This window comes from Eleutherodactylus coqui, chromosome 11 (assembly GCF_035609145.1).
Source record: "Eleutherodactylus coqui strain aEleCoq1 chromosome 11, aEleCoq1.hap1, whole genome shotgun sequence".
NCBI lineage: Eukaryota > Metazoa > Chordata > Amphibia > Anura > Eleutherodactylidae > Eleutherodactylus > Eleutherodactylus coqui.
In genome coordinates, this window is record NC_089847.1 from 118,648,385 (window position 1) to 118,666,438 (window position 18,054).

Sequence of the window (18,054 nt, forward strand, 5' to 3'; positions counted from 1 at the left end):
TGTAAGGTGTATGATTACTGGTGGATACGGTCAGCAAGACCATAGCGGCATGGCCACCAATGTCCAGGAGTTGGATTTGATGCAATTATATTTTGAAACTATCATGCAATGTTATTGGAGGCCAGATGAACAGAATATGATTTATTGGTTGCTTCTTGGTAGCAGGTGGAGGACCATGCAACATGTACACTCTCCAATTCATCCCAACTGTACAGGACCGGTCTTGCTGCCATCATTTGTGGAACCCCAAAAAAGGTCCAAAGAACACCTCACCAAACCTTGGTTGACCAATATGGTCTTAAAATACTATTGTGAGCAAGATCTTGAGTCGCCTCATGACTAGCCTCAATTTCAGGAAATGCAACTTTTTTACCTCATCGAGTGCCAGTTCAATCACAGTGAATATGAAAGGGTGTGACTAATGTAATCCCTGTTCACTCCTAGTAGTACACGACCATCGTGCAACTCTTGTGCCAACATCCAGGGGCATACATAGAACTCATGGGGCCCCATAGCAAAACTCAGAACTGGGCCACCCCTCCCCAGTGAACTAAGATACAGCGGCTTAGCACTAGTACACCTCTAAATAATGCTGTCACCTACTATTGACTCTACACAGTGGTAGTGATTACAGTGCAGATACCTCCACTGATCACAGGTGATGTCTACTGCATCTTTCTTCTCCATCCGGGCCCAGACCACCATGAAGACTTCTTGCAGTACACTCTCCCCATCGTATCACTATTCCTTCCTCTTAGTATACCCCTATAGTAATAGTGTCCCCATACTGGCTTAAAGTCACCATTAAGCATGTGCCTTAGAAGTGCTGGGAAGTCAAATTAATAGGGCTCTAGATAAAAAGATCCTGCCATATAGACTAATCTGCCCAAGAATTCTATTGGTCTATGCCAAAAGCAGTATGGAAGTGAGTATGCTAATACATTCTTCCAAGTGTACCGAAAAACAGACTACCATGCTGAAAAACAGGTAAACTATGTCATGTACATTTTTCTGTAAAGAGTGGGAGTCTTTGGTGGAACTATTTAAAGGGCCCTAACTCAGGGTGGTTTTTTTTGTAACGTAACAAGTAAAAACCACAGCAGACCACAACGTTAATATGTAAATATTTTATTTCAATGGCAAGAAAACAATACGTAATTGTGACAAGTGTTATGCCGGCTCCCAGGACAGAGAGCGAAGGCGAACACAACGTGAGCATAAAGTGAGACAAATCACTAACACGACTGCTATATAAACAGAGGTCACACTCATGTTCTGATACAGAAACCCAGTATTGCACACACGGTGGTGAGGACAGGAAAGGGGGAGGGGGCAGGGTAGTGAGTTCAAATCCCCCCCCATTCCCGCACCCTGAGAAATAGAAAATAAAACGGCTGTAACAGTAAAAAAGGTTAAAACATCACAATACAGAAAAACAGCGAGTCACTGTGTGCTTCAAGTCTGCTTGACAACTGGACTGAAAGTGGACCCGTCGCCCAACGTGATGGAGGCAGTCGTTTTGAGGGTCATATTAATATTCACAAGATCACGATTTAATATTGGAGCAGCTACTAACAAAAGCTGGCGATATCTGAAGGTATACGGTTTCTGCCGTTATGAGTGATGGTGAAGTAAACAGGACCGAGCTGCAGGAACAGACACAGGAGTGTGAAGATCTGTATTGCGGTGTCGGTATTGCAGTGGAAGGACTGCCTCCCTGATCTTTCTTTATGCTGCTAATCACTTGAGTTTTGTAAGAGCGACTAAAGGTGGCTTTACATGGGGAAACTATTGGCCAAAAAACAAGCAATTTTGAGCAATCGTTCTCCCATGTAAATACGGGACCCAACAGGATACTGATCGAGAAAGTCACTAATTGCTTTGTTTCAGCTCAATGAAAGTGACTAGCGGAGAGTTCTCGATCAGAGTAAACAGGCACTCCTTCATTGTTGAATGACTGCCTGTTCACAGTGAATGGAGGTGGGCGGCTGGAAGAGATCAACTGAAGTGCTCCACCACCATTCACCGAATCACTACTGCATCCGTATTAAAGCACAGGAGAGATAGTCATTGAGGCTTGTGTTGTCATGATCAGCCGGGTGATAAAATCAGGCCAATTTTTGCCAGATTGGATCATACCGATTCATTTTTTTTAAGCAAAAATTGACAGAAAGGACCAGTGTGTTGGCTTCACACTGCTACCTTACAGGGATGGAGTTCTAGGTTTGAATCTGACCTTGATGGGGATTTGAACCTGGGACCCCACCACTGCAAGGCAGCACTGCTAACCACTGTACCGCTGCTACAATTTTCAAGGAGGCATCCAAGAGTCATCCCATGTAAAGATACAATAAAGATGGGCCATTAATGTATAATCCGGAAGAAAAAAATGTTAATTTGATGGACAAGCCCCTTTGCATGACCCCATTACTGGGCATGAACGTTCATCCGATCGTTGGGTCGTACAAAATGGCAACAATCAGCTGCCGAATGTATGAATGGGGAGCTGTACAGCTGGCTCTATGGGGATGTAGAATAGTAGTAACAATCATTTGTCCCCATACCATTGAATCACATCTCTAATAGACCAATTGTAAATGAGCGCCAACTGGCCAACAATCAGCCTGTATAAAAGGGACCCCGCGCCTTAGGGGCTTGTCCATCTCTGCATGAGTCTATAAGGTGGAGCTTGAAGACTTGTCATCTAATGAAGGCTTTGACCAATCATGTCTAGTGCTGATGAGCAGGGTATATGAAGCCAATTAGCAAATTGAGATGCTGAGTGGATAATTGATGTAGTCCAAACTGGTTAGACAAGGACTATTTGATGAAAAACAGCTAAAATTGATGGTCGCAATATAAATTTATTAAAGTGACCCTCTAGTTTCAGCACATAATTCTGTCTAGAGACTTGTGGGGGAGGGGAATATATTACCTGCAGTTGTTCTCTGCCATCCCTCTAATCCGCCTTTCTGGATCCCGATTTTGGTCATCCAAGATGGCCGACACAATCTTCAGACTACCTAACGTCCCAGCGTGCACTGGTAGTGTTAGACTACTGATGCACTATTATGGCTCACTGATTGGCTGCTTATGTGATCAACCCGGGCCAATCAGGGAGCAATGCTCAATGAGCATTAGGTAGTGGCAAAATTGTTGCAGCCATCTTGAGTGGCTCAAACACAGGCCCCCCGAAACTGGCAGATGAGAGGGATAGCAGTGAAGGATAACTGGAGGTAATACCCCTGGCACCCCCTCCAGTCCCGGAAACGAATTTTGTTCTGAAACCTGAGGGTCGCTTTCAAGGGGTGTCTCAGGGTTAATAAAACATGGCTGTTGACTTCCAAACACAGTGCCATCCTTTTCCGTGGGTTGTATCTGGTATTGCAGCTCAGCTCCTATTCACTTAAGTGCAGCAGGGCTTCCAAGAGGCATAGTCCAGCAAGATAATGCTCAGTTGTGCACACACGAGGATGTTACAGGAACGCCTCCACAACATTGCCACACTTCTGTCAATAGAACATGTATGGGACCATCTGGGACGCCAACCTTGACAGCCTGTGAGTTTGCACAATCTAAAGGCTAGAGTCTAGAGACTGTATGCCTCCATGCCCGCCCGTATGACATCTTGTATCCAATCTAGAGGCAGCCCAACAGGGTACTAGAGCCTCTGTGCCCAAGCCATGTCACATCTTGCACCCAACTAGAGGTGGTACAACAGGGTACTAGAGCCTCCATGCCCACCCATATCACATCTTGTATTCAAGCTAGAGGCAGTAGTAGAGCCTCCATGCTCGCCTGTATCACATCTTGTATACAAGCTAGAGGGGGTACAACAGGACACTAGAGCCTCCATGCCTGCCTGTACCACATCTTGTGTCCAAGCTAGAGGTGGTACAACAGGGTACTAGAGCTCCCATGCCTGCCTGTATCACATCTTGCATCCAAGCTAGGGGCGGTACAACCGGTTACTAGAGCCTCCCTACAAGGGGTCAGTTCTCCACAATAAATGATCCTTGTGCTCTGATATTGTAATCACTTATAACAACGTTACAATCACACAGAGAAAGTTTAGTTCCATTCCAACGACTTCTAGGGGAGGGATCGGTCTGACAATGAGTGTATGACATCTGGAACAATATCCCTTTAACAAAACATGTAATAAAAATGACCGTCATATTTTCTCTTTAAAATAGAAATCCAGTATATATATTTTTCTTTATATTAGTCAATAAAAATTAGATTTCTCTCAAAATTGCAAACAGAAAACCGTGCTGTCGCCTATTTAATGTTTAATGCATCGTCCATACTGCGCTCAAATTGCAAAACTGAAGCGGAAGAGTTGCCCATTGCATCCAATCAGATTTCTTCCTTCCCCATCAATCCTGTACTGGTTAAATTAAATCTACACTCTGATTGGTTGTTATGGTCAAGCCTTTCCTTGACAACTGCGCTAGTTTTTTTACAAAATGGACAATGCCCCTTCTGGTTTTCATACATAAACCCCACAGAGAGATTTCCCACTTCACGCCGACTGTAGGTTTGCTCCACAGGAGGGGTGTAGTGTCCTCGAGAAAAAACAAAATGACAAAAACACACAAAATACCTTGAAAAATTAGCATTTGGGGTCCAACTAGACATGAAACGCACAAATGGTGGGGTTGGTCATGCCCGGTGGGAGGCAATCATGTGTCCGGCATCTGCTTTCCTGCTCATTAGACATTAAACATTCAGGTTTCAATGCACTTAATTCTGCTTGTGGCAGACATATTGCTTTGAGTTCACTTATTAATCCCTGGGGATCCGTAAAGTTTTACCAATCCCTTCTAACAGTAAAGTGCTGAGGATGGAGGTTGAGTTGCCATAAAAAAAAGCCCAAAAAACCCCAAAAACGCAATTCTGGTTTGTATACAGATCCATATGTGAGACGGGAAATCTAGGGCGAAAGGCAACTCGCCAACACCTTGAAAAATTAATCTTTGATTGTCAAGCAACAGCGTTCGTGTAAATTAAAAAAAAATTAAAAATTGACCATGATGGGGTCACACGCTTCCGTGTACCGATTCCTGGTCAGGGGCTTTTGCTCAAATCTTAGTAAAAAAATGACAAATTAAAACAAGATCGATAAGAAAAATAGGCAATAAATTAAATAAAACAACTAAAATCACACTGAACGCGGGAGGAATTACAGAACATGGCTGCTGCGCCAGTCTTATAGTGAACCCATAACCCACATGTACTAAAGTCAGCCATCATGCGAGCCCGTTTTCCGGAGAATGCATGTCGCTAGTAGGCCAACGCCACACAGAGACTTTGAACGCATGATGGTCTTGGCCATCACCCAACGGTCTCAAGCCAATAATAAAACTCTCCCGACATCTTCTAGCGCCACGATTAACACAAAAGTATCCCAGGCTGAATAAAACGGCGCGTGGCAGAATCTCTTCAGCACAAGCGATCACCCAACGCCAACGGGTTCAAAATGGATGACACGAACCATGGTCAACAGAATTATACTGGTGGGTTACATTGAACACCTAGCGATGATTATATCTACCATGACGACGCTATGATCCAGTGTAAACACTTGAATAACACCCTGGACATCAACGATTCACACATCTTATGTACAAAAAAAGCGCCAAAAAAATAAAATAAAAATACAAAAAAAACCCATTCCTACTCCTGCTCTAATTCACACGCCTACTGATACCAGGTCGATAAATATGATAGTATCTACATGTAGAGGCTTCGGAAAAAGGCAGGTCTCTGTTCTACCACATGTACATAGCTATATACACTTCTACAGGTCCCGGTATCTACACGGCACACAACTAATGAGGATAAAAAAAAAATTAAAATAAAACAGATACATCTTTACACAATAAAATAATTGACGAGAGCCATCACATGAGAGGTGAACATCAAGAACGCATGTAAACTAGCCCCAGTTGCAGAGACCATCATATGTGCAAGATCAGGGCAGCCGATTGTGCCCTATGGGATCCGAGAAGGAACGGAGTAAGCACAAAGGAGAGTCTTACGTCTTCAGAAATGACCAGAAGAACAGAATTGCCCAAGAGCTATGGGCCCTAAATAGCCTGGCACGAGGAAATACAAAAATACGGCTAAAATCGGGGGCTAAGCACAGTGAGGAGGTCACTAAAGGAGGAAGTTTCTACCATGGAAGCATATCAAGAATGGGTGGAATTCTAAGTTAGCAATAGAGCCAATAGTCTCCGTAGGTTGCCCACAGCTTACACACCTCCTCAAGTGGTCAGGAGAGCGTTCTTAGAACAGGTAGTAAAGGTTTCCGTATAAGAAACGCTGACATGTATGTGTTGATAAGCTAGTGGTTCCAACAGGTGCCAAGTACAATGGCGGGGCTTTCGAGAAGATGTACAATAAGGCTTCTTGTAAGATGAAGGGGGCGGAAAGAAAGGTGCAGTTTTCCCCTCAGAACAGGGGATAAGGAAGTTTAGGATTTTTGTTTTTCTGTATGAAGAAACATGTAAGAGTCTTGTTACACGGCCGTTTCCTGGTCCTCTCTCTGGATCATTTGATAGTGCTGTCTATTTTCCAGGTACGCAGCAAGCTCCGAGTCCTTTGCTTTCTCGGCACGATTTTTTGGAGTGTCCCCCTGAAATGCATAGATAGAATTGTTTATACTTTTTGATATTTATGTGTTTCCCAAGATATAGCGCCAATATACTCTGGACACATTGTTGTCACTCATATTGCTCCTTGTCCTCACAATTTGTAATGGTTTCTTTGTTTCCAGGAATTTAATGATAGTTTTCGGTCACATAACTGCTAATGTGCTCTTACTGAGTCATAACTTTGATTTTGTACAAACTGAGATGTGATTTTAACTGGCCCTATATATCCTATGCAGCATATCACCGCACGAATTAGACGCAATTGTGACAAACTATAAACATACATGTCCTTGTCCACGACGAATGCACCTGTTTTTCTTTGCAAGTCTGGAGCTGCCTGGAAATCTGAAGTATACTTTCTGTTGTTTGTAGAAGACAATCATACAAAGTATCCATATTGATTTGTCCATGGCCTCGAAAGGTTTCAAGTATATATTTCCCCAGGCCATGGGAAAACCAATGTGGATGCTTTGTTTGTCCGATTGTCTCCTGCACACAAAAGAAAGTATACTTCAGATTTCCAGGCAGCTCCAGACTTGCAAAAACAAATAGATACATGCACTGAGTGAAACAACACGTTTGTTTATAATCTTCCATGATTGGGTGTGATGTGTGCAATGATATGCTGCATAGGATATGCGACCAGCTAAAATCAAGGCCATAGTTACGACTCCATAAAAGCACATTACCAGTTATATGTGACCTACGCAACACAAAACTAGTGTTAAATTCTCATGAACAAAAAACTATTTATTTTTGTGTTACCCAATGTTATTTGTGCATGAATAAATGTTGATTAATTCGATTTATTGATTTTATGGAAACATGAATTTGTAAAAAACAGTTTTTATTGCATAATAGGATTTTTTTGAATAAATTATTTTTCTGTACACAAGCTCAGTATCGATAGATCTTTTCCAAAAGCTTGTGACATAAGACATCAGAAACTAAGGTTTACAACCTGGGAACTAAAAGTGTATTACAGGATGTAATGGGCTGACTTGGTGTCAGCTGCCAGAAGCTGAAGGGGTGCAACTTTGTGTTTTAAATAGAGGTGGGCATTAAGCATAACACAGTGTACACTGTTCCTTTAAATCTTGCATTCCATAGCCAAACATGTGTTAAAACAGCTAGTCCCCATTAGCTCTACTATATTTTCATGTCACTTTCAGTAACAAATGAGTATTTGATGTCTTATCCGATTTCCAAATATTTTCTGGAAAGTATCTCCACACCGTAAGAACATGAAATAAGGACACGGAATAACTAAATTGCATATTTTCAGGATAACAAAAGGTGACAAGACGGTCAAGCGCTGTTTAGTGTCATACTGCAGGCAATAGCTGCTCTGCCAAGACGTCTTATAAGGTACTCCCCCTATTAATTCCAGCAGGCTGCTTTCTGTCTTCTTTGCACTCATCCTAAAGTTAATATTAACCAGAGAAAATGAGTCATCCCATTACCAGAAACAGAAGACGAGACTTCGGGGAAGGATTTAAGGTGCGAGGAGCGATCCACGCTAACAACTGAATAGGACTGGAGTACTTCGGGGGCAAGCAGTTAGGGTACAGCACTTGGCTATCTTCAGCAGTCTCATAGACAGCGAATAGCATATTTGTGCGCATTTGTGATCACCGCTGCGAACGGGGGACTCGGGACCTCTGTTCTTGTGGTTGGTGAAGCCCAGCAATCTATCCTCTAATGGTTACTACAACTCTTGGGTTATGTTCACACTGGCCAGATTTGAGATTTTGAAAATCTCATCCATATTTTTGCTATTTTTACTACTATTATTTCTACTGCGGGTTTTCCATATGAACATGGTCTCAGGGTCCACCGCCTTGTAAGCTGGGCCCTTGCGCTCATGCACTGAGCAGATTTCTGAAGGAAGCAGACAGCTCCGTTCCCACTGCAGTGGCCAGGCTTGGTATTGTAGGCCAAGTTCCTATTCACTTCAATGCCTCTAATACCAACCCTGGCCACTGCAATGGGAATGGAGCTGACAGCTTCCTGCATAAACACAAAGACCCAGCTTACAGCAGATTTTTGGGGGTCCCAGACGCCGGTCCATCACCCATCTACTATTGAGGGCCTATTCTAAGGTTAGGCCATCAATGGTTTACAACTGGACAACCTCTTTAATTAATTGGCCCACGTAAAAGAACATTTAAACATAGTTTTGGTCTGCAGATTACAGCCGCATGCACACGGACAGGTTGGATTCCGCATGTGCAATCCAGCCTTGGCAGCTGCGGCAACCGCATGTACCTGCTTTCTTTACTGCAGATGGTCCGCACAGCTTGCCGGTCGTGCGCGGTACAGATTTTTTTTTTAAACACCTGCTTTTCCCGCGGGTTGGAGGGCTTCAATTGACTTCAATAGAAGCCATCCATGCAGGGACTGCAGGAAAATGGCACATGCCATGTGCATGAGGCCTTAGGCAGTGTTGGATCTACCTATGCATTGCGAGAGGGGTTACCAGCTATTCAGTCGTGGGGGAAGGGGATCATTATTTTAGGATGCCAATAGTCTTATACTTATTAGTGGATCCCGAGACGCAGCGTTGGCATCTCCAGCATTAGAACTTGTATGAAACGTCAAAGCCGGATTCTTTATCATGCAAATACAGTTTTGCTGCAATGTCAAGAACACCATAGAAACCACCCAGAACACGAGGGATACATTGTTGCAAGAGGCCAAAACAGAATAGGAGCTGCAAACTTTAAACCTCAACTTTACTAAAGCTCAAAAATATATTGGCACGGGGTCTGCCATTACTAAGAAAACCCGTGCCAGAAAACATTAAGGTAACATCCTGCAGAGAGCGGAGTAAGTAGGTCTTCGTGACCCATCATTAGAGAAGCGGTCGCAGTACCAGCCTGTGTAAGGAATGCACATTAAAACCTGCAGCTGCACGGGAGGGGGGCAATTTTAGAGGGGAGGGGGTGCCCGCAGCTGTCTGGAATTCCTCAGCTTCTGTCTTAACCCCTCCGCTAACAATTCCCGCTCTCTTGTGCCCCCTCCTCTCAGCTTTACACCCCTGGCAATCCTACCAATCACCTCTGTATCTGCAGCTGTCACAGTTTAAGTGGGGGCAAGGAAGGAAAAGGGAGGGGGTTGAAAAATAAGACAGAGGGGTACAGCTGGACTCATTAGGACTAGGAGCCCGTATGTGATGCTGAGCAGAAATGTCGCACTAGAGAACACCTGTAAAATCACGGTATCTGGAAAGCTTCATATAATTAAACCTGATCTATCCACACTTGTCTAGCTCAGGAACATTCTGTCTCGAAGCAAGAACAGAAAAAAGAAATATCATAGACTACAGGGCACCAACACCTACGATCAGTGACATATCTCACAGACCCCTTGTGCAATGGTGGAGCCGCTGGCACAGATGGGATCCGATTATTCCTTTTTTTCTCTTGAGTAATCGCAAGAAAAGTTAGGATTGCACAAAATGTTTTTTTTTTTTTAAACCCCGAACCCCCATTCTCAGGATAGCGGGGGTTTCAGAGTTCCTATAAGGAATAACTTGTTTTTGTGGGCCAATCCCTTTCAGACCATCAGAAGACCTTGACCGTTTCTAAGACACACATTACGATTCTTAGCCGGAGGAGTATGTTAACAGAGTTGAACTTTCCAACCTGAGAGCTTACAGAAGAGGTTTTAGTCAAAAAGTCCAAAATAAATTTCTGTTAGTCTTCATTTTCTATTTTTCTCTTTTTTTTGTTCCTGGGTGGAAAGGATTTAAGGGGAAGGTATGCTAAGCTTTTGGGTTGAAAGTAGGTGACTTGCTGAGTCTGGGGATTCCCTGTGGTTCCCCCAGCGTCAGTGCTGAAAGCCACCGCCCAATACATTGAGCTTTGCGCTAAGTAGTCAGTCTCTTCAAATTTTATAGGCTGACTACTTAGCAGCGCCGCTTAATGTATTGAGTGGCGGTTTTCGAAGGGAATGAAGGGGGAGGTAAGTATAAAGGCTGGTTTACACAGGCAGATGATCGCTCAAAAGACAGTGACAGCTTTGAGCGATCATTTTGCATAAAAATTAATTGGTATTTAAGTAGCTACTCAGATACTTAAGTACCAAATAGGTATGCAAATGAAGCCTTTCCTGAACACAGTTAATAGCTCAAGGGTATGATCTGCACTCAGATTCTTTGTTCTCCACGGGAAACAATGCTATCAGCACTCCCCGTGGAGAACTACTGATAAAGTTGAGGGACGATTTTTAGGTTGGACTGAATTTAACAATCAGCCAGCAGTGCCCGAAAAGCAGATGATGGGCGTACGTTTACACGCACCGATTATAGCTAAAACGATCGCCGATTAGCGATTTTTTTTTAGCGATAATCGGCTGGTATAAATAGGCCTTAACACGAACATCGCCAGACTCAGCAGATCACCTACTTTCAGCTCATAAGCATAGCTCATAGGGCTAAAAGTAGGTGACAGAATCCCTTTAAGGCTGTGGTCACACGGGGCGGAAATCCCGCAGAATGCCCGCAGCGGGACCCACAGAAATACCGTGAGAATTCCACAGCAGAAATGCAGCTTCACAGCTCGCACTGTTCGGCGCGGGTTTTGAAGCAGCTTCACCGCCTGCATTCCACTACGGCCATCTCTCCCCATAGAAAAATTCCAGCTGATAGAACTAGGAAATACTACGTAGGAATTATTAAAAACTAGGAAAAAAAAGTGGATTATACCCACCTGATAATCAGGTTTCCAGTAGTCTCCACGACAGCACCAATGAGATTGCCTCCTCCTGGTAGGACAGGAACATACTGAGAGGTTAAAAGCTCCCCCCCTTCCCCACTTTCCTCAGTGGATTCTAACGAATTGCCGGGGCAGGAGCTAAACTTAAATTTTTTCCCCTAACCGGGGTTTTTTAATTTTTAAATTTATTATTTTATTTTTCTAGGGCGGGAAAGGTACGGGTGCTGTCGTGGAGACTACTGGAAACCTGATTATCAGGTGGGTATAATCCACTTTTTCCCCCAGTCGTCTCCACGACAGCACCAATGAGACGTACCAACTAAAGTTTATTAGGGTGGGATCGCTGCCGAGAGGACTTTGCGGCCGAAGGCCATGTCCTCGTCCTGCTGCACTTTTACCCTATAGTGTTTAGTAAACGTGTGGGGTTTTTTCCAGACTGCGGCCTTGCAAATTTACTCGACCGAGGCTGAACTGTGTTCGGCCCACGAGGACGCTACTGCCCTTGTGGAATGGGCTTTAAGCGCTAACGGGATCTCCTTCCCGAGGGCTTTATAGGATTCTATGATGGCCAGGCGGATCCACCTGGCTATGGAACTTTTCGCTGCTTTGCTACCCTTATTTGGGCCACTGAACTGGACGAACAGGTTGTCGTCCCGCCTCCAGTGGCTCGTTGTATCTATGTAGGTTAGGACTGCTCTCCTAACGTCCAGGCAGCTTAGGGTTCTTTCCTCCTCGTTTTTTGGGTGGCTGAAGAATGAGGGGATTATTATATCCTGGGACCTATGAAAATCTGACACTACTTTCGGCATAAAGGCCGGGTCTGTTTTAAATATTAGTTTGGTGTCTGTAATTTTCATAAACGGGTGGCGGATGGACAAGGCCTGTAGTTCGCTAACCCGTCTTGCGGATGTAATGGCTACTAGGAAGATGGTCTTGATTGTCAGCATTCTTATAGGTAGCGCTTTGATCGGTTCGAATGGTACCACTGTCATGGCCCCTAGAACCCAATTAAGGTTCCAGTCTGGGAACAGGTTTATGGGCCTAGGGCGTAGTCTAGCTGCCGCTGTTAGGAACCTGTGGACCCATCTATCGTCTGCGAATTTTGTGTCGCAGATAGCGCTAAGGGCTGAAACTTGGACTTTTAGGGTGCTCGGGGAGAGGCCCATCTCTAAGCCCTCCTGCAGGAATTCTAAGATTAGCGGAGTGTCGGGGATAGAATCCCCGCGATCCCTTCCCTGTCTCCATGAGGAAAACTTTCTCCAGACCTTCTGGTAGATCAGGTGGGTCGTCTTTTTCCTACTGGACATTAGGGTTTCTACTACTTTCTCTGAGAATCCTTTCTTTCTTAGCGAGGATTCCTCAAGAGCCATGCCGTTTAAATGGAGTTTGTCTAGGCCGGGGTGGTTCAGTGGCCCCTGCGATAGAAGATCCGTCCAGGTAGGCAAGGTGACTGGGTCCTGGACGCTCAGTGTTGTCAGAAGACCGAACCAGCTTCTTTTTGGCCAGAAGGGGGTCACTAGGATTAGCGTGCATCCCTGGGTTCTGAAGTGCTGTAAAACCCTGGGGATTAGTGTTATGGGAGGAAAGGCGTAGGCCAGTCCTTGTCCCCAGTCCTGGCCCAGGGCGTCTACCGCTATCGGACGATCTCCTGGCCGGAGGGAGAAAAAGTTGCCTACTTTTGTGTTCTCCCTGGTTGCGAAGAGGTCCAACTGTGGGGTCCCCCACCGGTTGGTTAAGATTCTGAATGCCTCTGGGCAGAGGGACCACTCTCCTGGGTCTATCTGCTTCCTGCTGAGGAAGTCTGCTTTTCCATTTAGTGTCCCCTTTAAGTGGGTTGCCGTGATCGAGAGGATCCGGCCCTCCGCCCAGTGAAAGATTTTCTGTGCGATGCTTTGCAGTGGGGGAGATCTTGTGCCCCCTTGGTGTCGTATGTGAGCGACCGCGGTGACATTGTCTGACAGTATTTTTATGTGATGGTTCTGTAGCGAGTTGCCCAACTGCTGTAGAACCTGCCAAACTGCCTGTAGTTCTCTGAAATTTGAGGATTGTTCTTTTATCCTCTGAGGCCAGGGACCCTGAAAGAATTGGTTCCCCACATGCGCTCCCCATCCACAGGCGCTTGCGTCTGTTGTGATGTGGATGGCTGGGTTTTGTAGCCAGTGAACCCCTCTCCGCAGGTTCTCTGGGGATGTCCACCAACGCAGGGATGTTTTTGCCCTGTTTGGGATGTACATCCTTGCCCCTAGCGAGGACTGCCTTTTGTCCCACGAGGATAGGACTACGGCCTGTAGGGCTCTGGTGTGGGCCTGGGCCCATGCTACTCCTGGGATGCATGATGTCAAGCTCCCCAGAAGAGACATTGCCTCCCGAATTGTGCAGAATCGTCTTCGTAGGAAGGTTTTGACTATTCTGCGGATTTTTTGTATTCTCTCCTCGGGTAGGTAGGAGCATTGCGATTCTGAGTCGAGAGTTATTCCCAGAAACGTCTTCTGCTTGCCGGGATCTAGGCTGGATTTTTCCCAGTTTATAATCCATCCCAATGATTGGAGAAGTTGTAGCACTGTCTCCAGATGTTTGGTTAGGAGTTTTTTGGACTCTGCTATTAATAGAATATCGTCCAGGTACGGTACTACTAGGATCGATTTTTCTCTCAGGTGGGCGGCTACCTCCGCCATAATCTTGGTAAAGATTCTGGGAGCTGAGGATATCCCGAAGGGCAGGCATCTGAACTGGTGGTGCTCTGTTCTTCCGCCCATGTCCACTGCGAACCGCAGGTATTTCTGTGAATCTTTGTGGATCGGGATGTGAAAATACGCGTCCTTCAGATCGATGGACGCCATGTAGGCTCCTCTGGGGATCAACTTTGTCGAGGAGATGGTTTCCATTTTGAATCTCCTGTATCGGACGCAGGTGTTCAGGTCTTTCAGGTTTATTATCGTCCGGTGTTTCCCGCCGGGTTTTTTTTACTAAAAAGAGCCTGGAGTAATAGCCCTGGGTTTCCTCGTTTCGCGGTACGGGAGATATTGCGTTTAACCGCTGCAAGTCGCGCACGCTTTGCCCTAGTAAATGTAGCTGTTTTTTTGGGGCTCGCGTGGTAATAAATTTCCTTCTGGGGATGGATACCAGCTCTATCTGGTATCCGTGCTGTAGGATCTTTGGGATCCATGGGCCCCCGCAGATTGCGGCCCATTGATCCACAAAGCTCCCCAGCCTTGCCCCTACGGGGATGGCGTCAGGGTCTTTGCTTCGGCTCCCCCTGATGGGGGTTGAAGAGGATATTCCTTCCTCTGCCCCCCTTGGCGTAACTCCAGCGGCCTGTCTTGCCCTTGCCTCGGTAGGCCTCGGGCTGCTGCATTGAGGCCCGGGGAAAGGTCTTCACTCTCTGTGGTTTTTCCTCAGGGAACCCTTTTTTCCTGTCGGCCGCCTTCTCTAGAATTTTATCTAGGTCCGGTCCGAATAGAAATTGGCCGTAGAATGGGAGGGCACACAATTTGTTTTTCGAGGCCAGGTCGCCTGACCATGACCTCAGCCATAACACCCTTCTGGCTGAGTTAGCGCGGGCTGTGGCTTTTGCTGAGAGTTTGACGGTCTCGGCCGCGGCGTCCGCTAGGAAGTTAGTGGCCATGCGCAGGATGGGAAGGGAGTTAAGGATCTGATCCCTCGGCGTTTTGTTGGTCAGATGTAGTTCCAGCTGCTCTAACCATACCCCCAGGGTCCGCGCCACGCAAGTGGCTGCGATCCCTGGCCTAAGGATGTTTGCCGCTGCCTCCCATGATTTCTTTAGGAGTCCCTCTGCCTTGCGATCCATGGGGTCTTTTAGCTGTGCGGCATCCTCAAAGGGCAGAGTCGTCCTCTTGGCTACCTTGGCCACCGGGACGTCTACCTTAGGTATTTCGTCCCAGCTTGCGCAAGCTTCCTCCTCCAGGGGGTATCTCCTTTTTACGCCTCGAGCGGAGTAGGAACCTGCGTCTGGTTTACTCCACTCTCTCTGAATTATTTTAGAGATGTTTTTGTGGACCGGGAAGGTATGTTTGCGCCTCTCCCCAAGTCCACTGAATATCTCATCCTGTCGGGTCCGCGGCTCTCTGGGCTGTTCTATTTTTAACGTAGCCCTAACTGATTTAATTAGTTCCGTCAACTCATCTTGATGGAACAAATATTTCCTGTAGTCCTCCTCCTCTGAGGACTCTTCGGCCGCCTGCTCCTCTTGCTCTGATCCGATGGAGTTCTCGGAATCAGAAGACTCCTCGGGAACATATGCCTTTCTTTGGCGTTTCGCTGGCGGTGCCGGCAGTGACGTTAGAGCTGACTGAACCTCTTCCTTCACCAGCTTTCTAACGTCATCCAGGAATCCCCCCGATTCCTCTCTGACTAGCCTAGCCACGCATGCCTTGCATAGAGGCCTCTGATACGTGGCTGGCAGTCTCGTCCCGCATTCCACGCACTTTCGCAGTTTTGTTCTGGGGGGGATGTCTTTTTTATCCCCCTGACAAACAAAGCATTTTTGCGGGTAAACATGCAATTTTTCCATACACAACATACTGGATATTTGCATTGTATTTTTGCCGCACTGGCTACTTACGGCCGCTGAGGCTGAGGTTTCAGCTGTCTCTGGGGCTGGAGCACTCATCTTTATACCAGTGCTGCAGACACCCTGCGACCTGTGATGCTGGTGTTCTGGCTTCTCTCAGGTTCCTATTTGAATTTTCGCGCTCCTGCGCTAAGCCCCGCCCCCTCCGCTCCTAATGCAGACGCGATGACCGTCAAAGGGCTTCCTGGAGCGCCGCGCTGTAATTTCTGCCGGAGGACGAGGGGGACTGAGGCTCCCGCTTTGAACCCCCCATGGGCCGCCGCGGGAGGAACCTGGCCCGGGGGTTACCACCCTGATGTGGCGTCCCGGGAGTCGTCTGGCTGCGAAGGGATGACAGGGTGAGCCACTGCCTTCCGATCCGCCTGTATGCTTTCGCTGGCTTCTCCACCAGCTCCTCTCATAGATCCTGCCTCCTGGCAGGACAGGAAGACACTGAGGAAAGTGGGGAAGGGGGGGAGCTTTTAACCTCTCAGTATGTTCCTGTCCTACCAGGAGGAGGCAATCTCATTGGTGCTGTCGTGGAGACGACTGGGGGAAAAATAGTTAACCAAGCAAAAGATAAAAAAAAACTCAATGCTCATGCATTTTGGCGTAATAAGGAAGCTCCCCGTGTCAGCACATTCCTTCCAGGTGCTCGGCGGTGTAGAAGTCACGCTGAAATAAGCATAAAATCCAGCACTCTCGAGGGATTTCCAGATGGACGTGGCTTATTTCAGAAGACCGAGTAACAGCTTCACAAAAACCCTACATGTTTTGAGCACCGTTCTTGATCACAGCCATGATTAAGAACCAGGTTTAAAACGTGTAAGCTTTTGGGATGGTGTTTTAGCTCAGTCCTCTGACAAAGTCCCGTTTATGTGGAAATCCCTCAGAGAGCTGGATTCTGTTTGCTTACTTCATCTTGAAGCTTCAGATATCGTCACCCTTCGTTCTCCACCCCAAAACTCCACACGTGTGTTAGAACCACTACCTGCAAATCTGTTTTCATGAGCGATGCCCCTGCCTCTACTATGTAGTGACAGATGGTGCGATGACGTAAGGATGCCGCAAGGTGCAGACCGGTCTCCCCACTGAAAGACAAGAACAGAAAAAAAAAGTATAGTTGAGTCAAAGGTTTTATTTGGAGAAAAGTTCTCTGTAATTTACTTCTTTAAAGATGACTAAAAACTATAGACAGAGCAGAGTCTTAAAAGGGAACTTGTCACCAGGCCACGCCTCTTTAACCCCTTTCATGACCAAGGGTCATTGATGCACCCGTTTCCAGGTCACATTTTGCAGTTTTGGTATTCCCACTTTCAAAATTCATAATGTTCTTTATTTTTCTGGGACAAGCTGTATTTTTCAATCGTATCATTTAACATATCACGTATTGGAAAACTTTTTAACAATTTCTAAGTGTGACGAAGTGGGTAGAAAAAAAAAAACACAATTGCACCAAAAAAAAAAAAAAAAGTTGCTTTCTGTCGCCATTTTTGGACATGTAGTGGTATTTCGGGGAAGAAAAGCACACTTTTGCCAGTGTATTTTTTTTTCTGATGAACTTAACCACGAGGGTGTAATAATGCGATATTGGACGTTTACAGATGTTGGGATACCAATTTTTAAGATTTTTTTTATATGCAATCACTGGGAAAAAGTTTTTTTTCGTCTTTAATATTTTTTACTTAATATAATAATAATTAAAAATTATTAAAGTTATTTTATTTTTTTATTATTTTTACCTATTGTTTTATTAGTCCATTTACGGGACATGAACCTGCGATCATTTGATCGTCTATGGAGTAGGCTTGGCTCCCGAGTCTGCTCCATGCACAGCATGTGCTATGGACAGCTACCCATGTCCTAACTGCATGGGGTCATGTGCAGTTAGGATGTATATAGCAGTTTGTGTGTCACAAAGGGGTTAAAGTAAATCATGCCTCTGATTCATTATTAGCATTGTAGTGGCCTCACTTGTTCTTGTCAATATCTTAGGGTGCTTTCAGATCTGCGTCAGAACCTCCGGATGGAGGTTCAGTCACAGATGAGGCTCAAAATACTGGAAGAAAAAGTGCTGCAGGACAAAAGCCGTGCAGGTGGGCGGACC

General features: G+C 45.8%; 1 protein-coding gene across 4 annotated transcripts in view; it reads right to left on the reverse strand.

Annotated features, from left to right (window-relative positions):
- Positions 1 to 1,112: 1,112 nt before the first annotated feature.
- The window catches only part of DGKZ (diacylglycerol kinase zeta), a 180,311-nt gene continuing 163,369 nt past the window's right edge, over positions 1,113 to 18,054 (reverse strand). For all 4 annotated transcript variants that reach the window (XM_066583402.1, XM_066583403.1, XM_066583399.1 and 1 more), the window contains 2 exons: positions 16,939 to 17,038; positions 1,113 to 6,640 (listed from right to left, as the gene is read on the reverse strand). In XM_066583402.1, the coding sequence (XP_066439499.1) occupies positions 6,524 to 6,640; positions 16,939 to 17,038 (217 nt within the window). In that variant the 3' untranslated portion in view covers positions 1,113 to 6,523. The remainder of the gene's footprint in view (positions 6,641 to 16,938; positions 17,039 to 18,054) is intronic.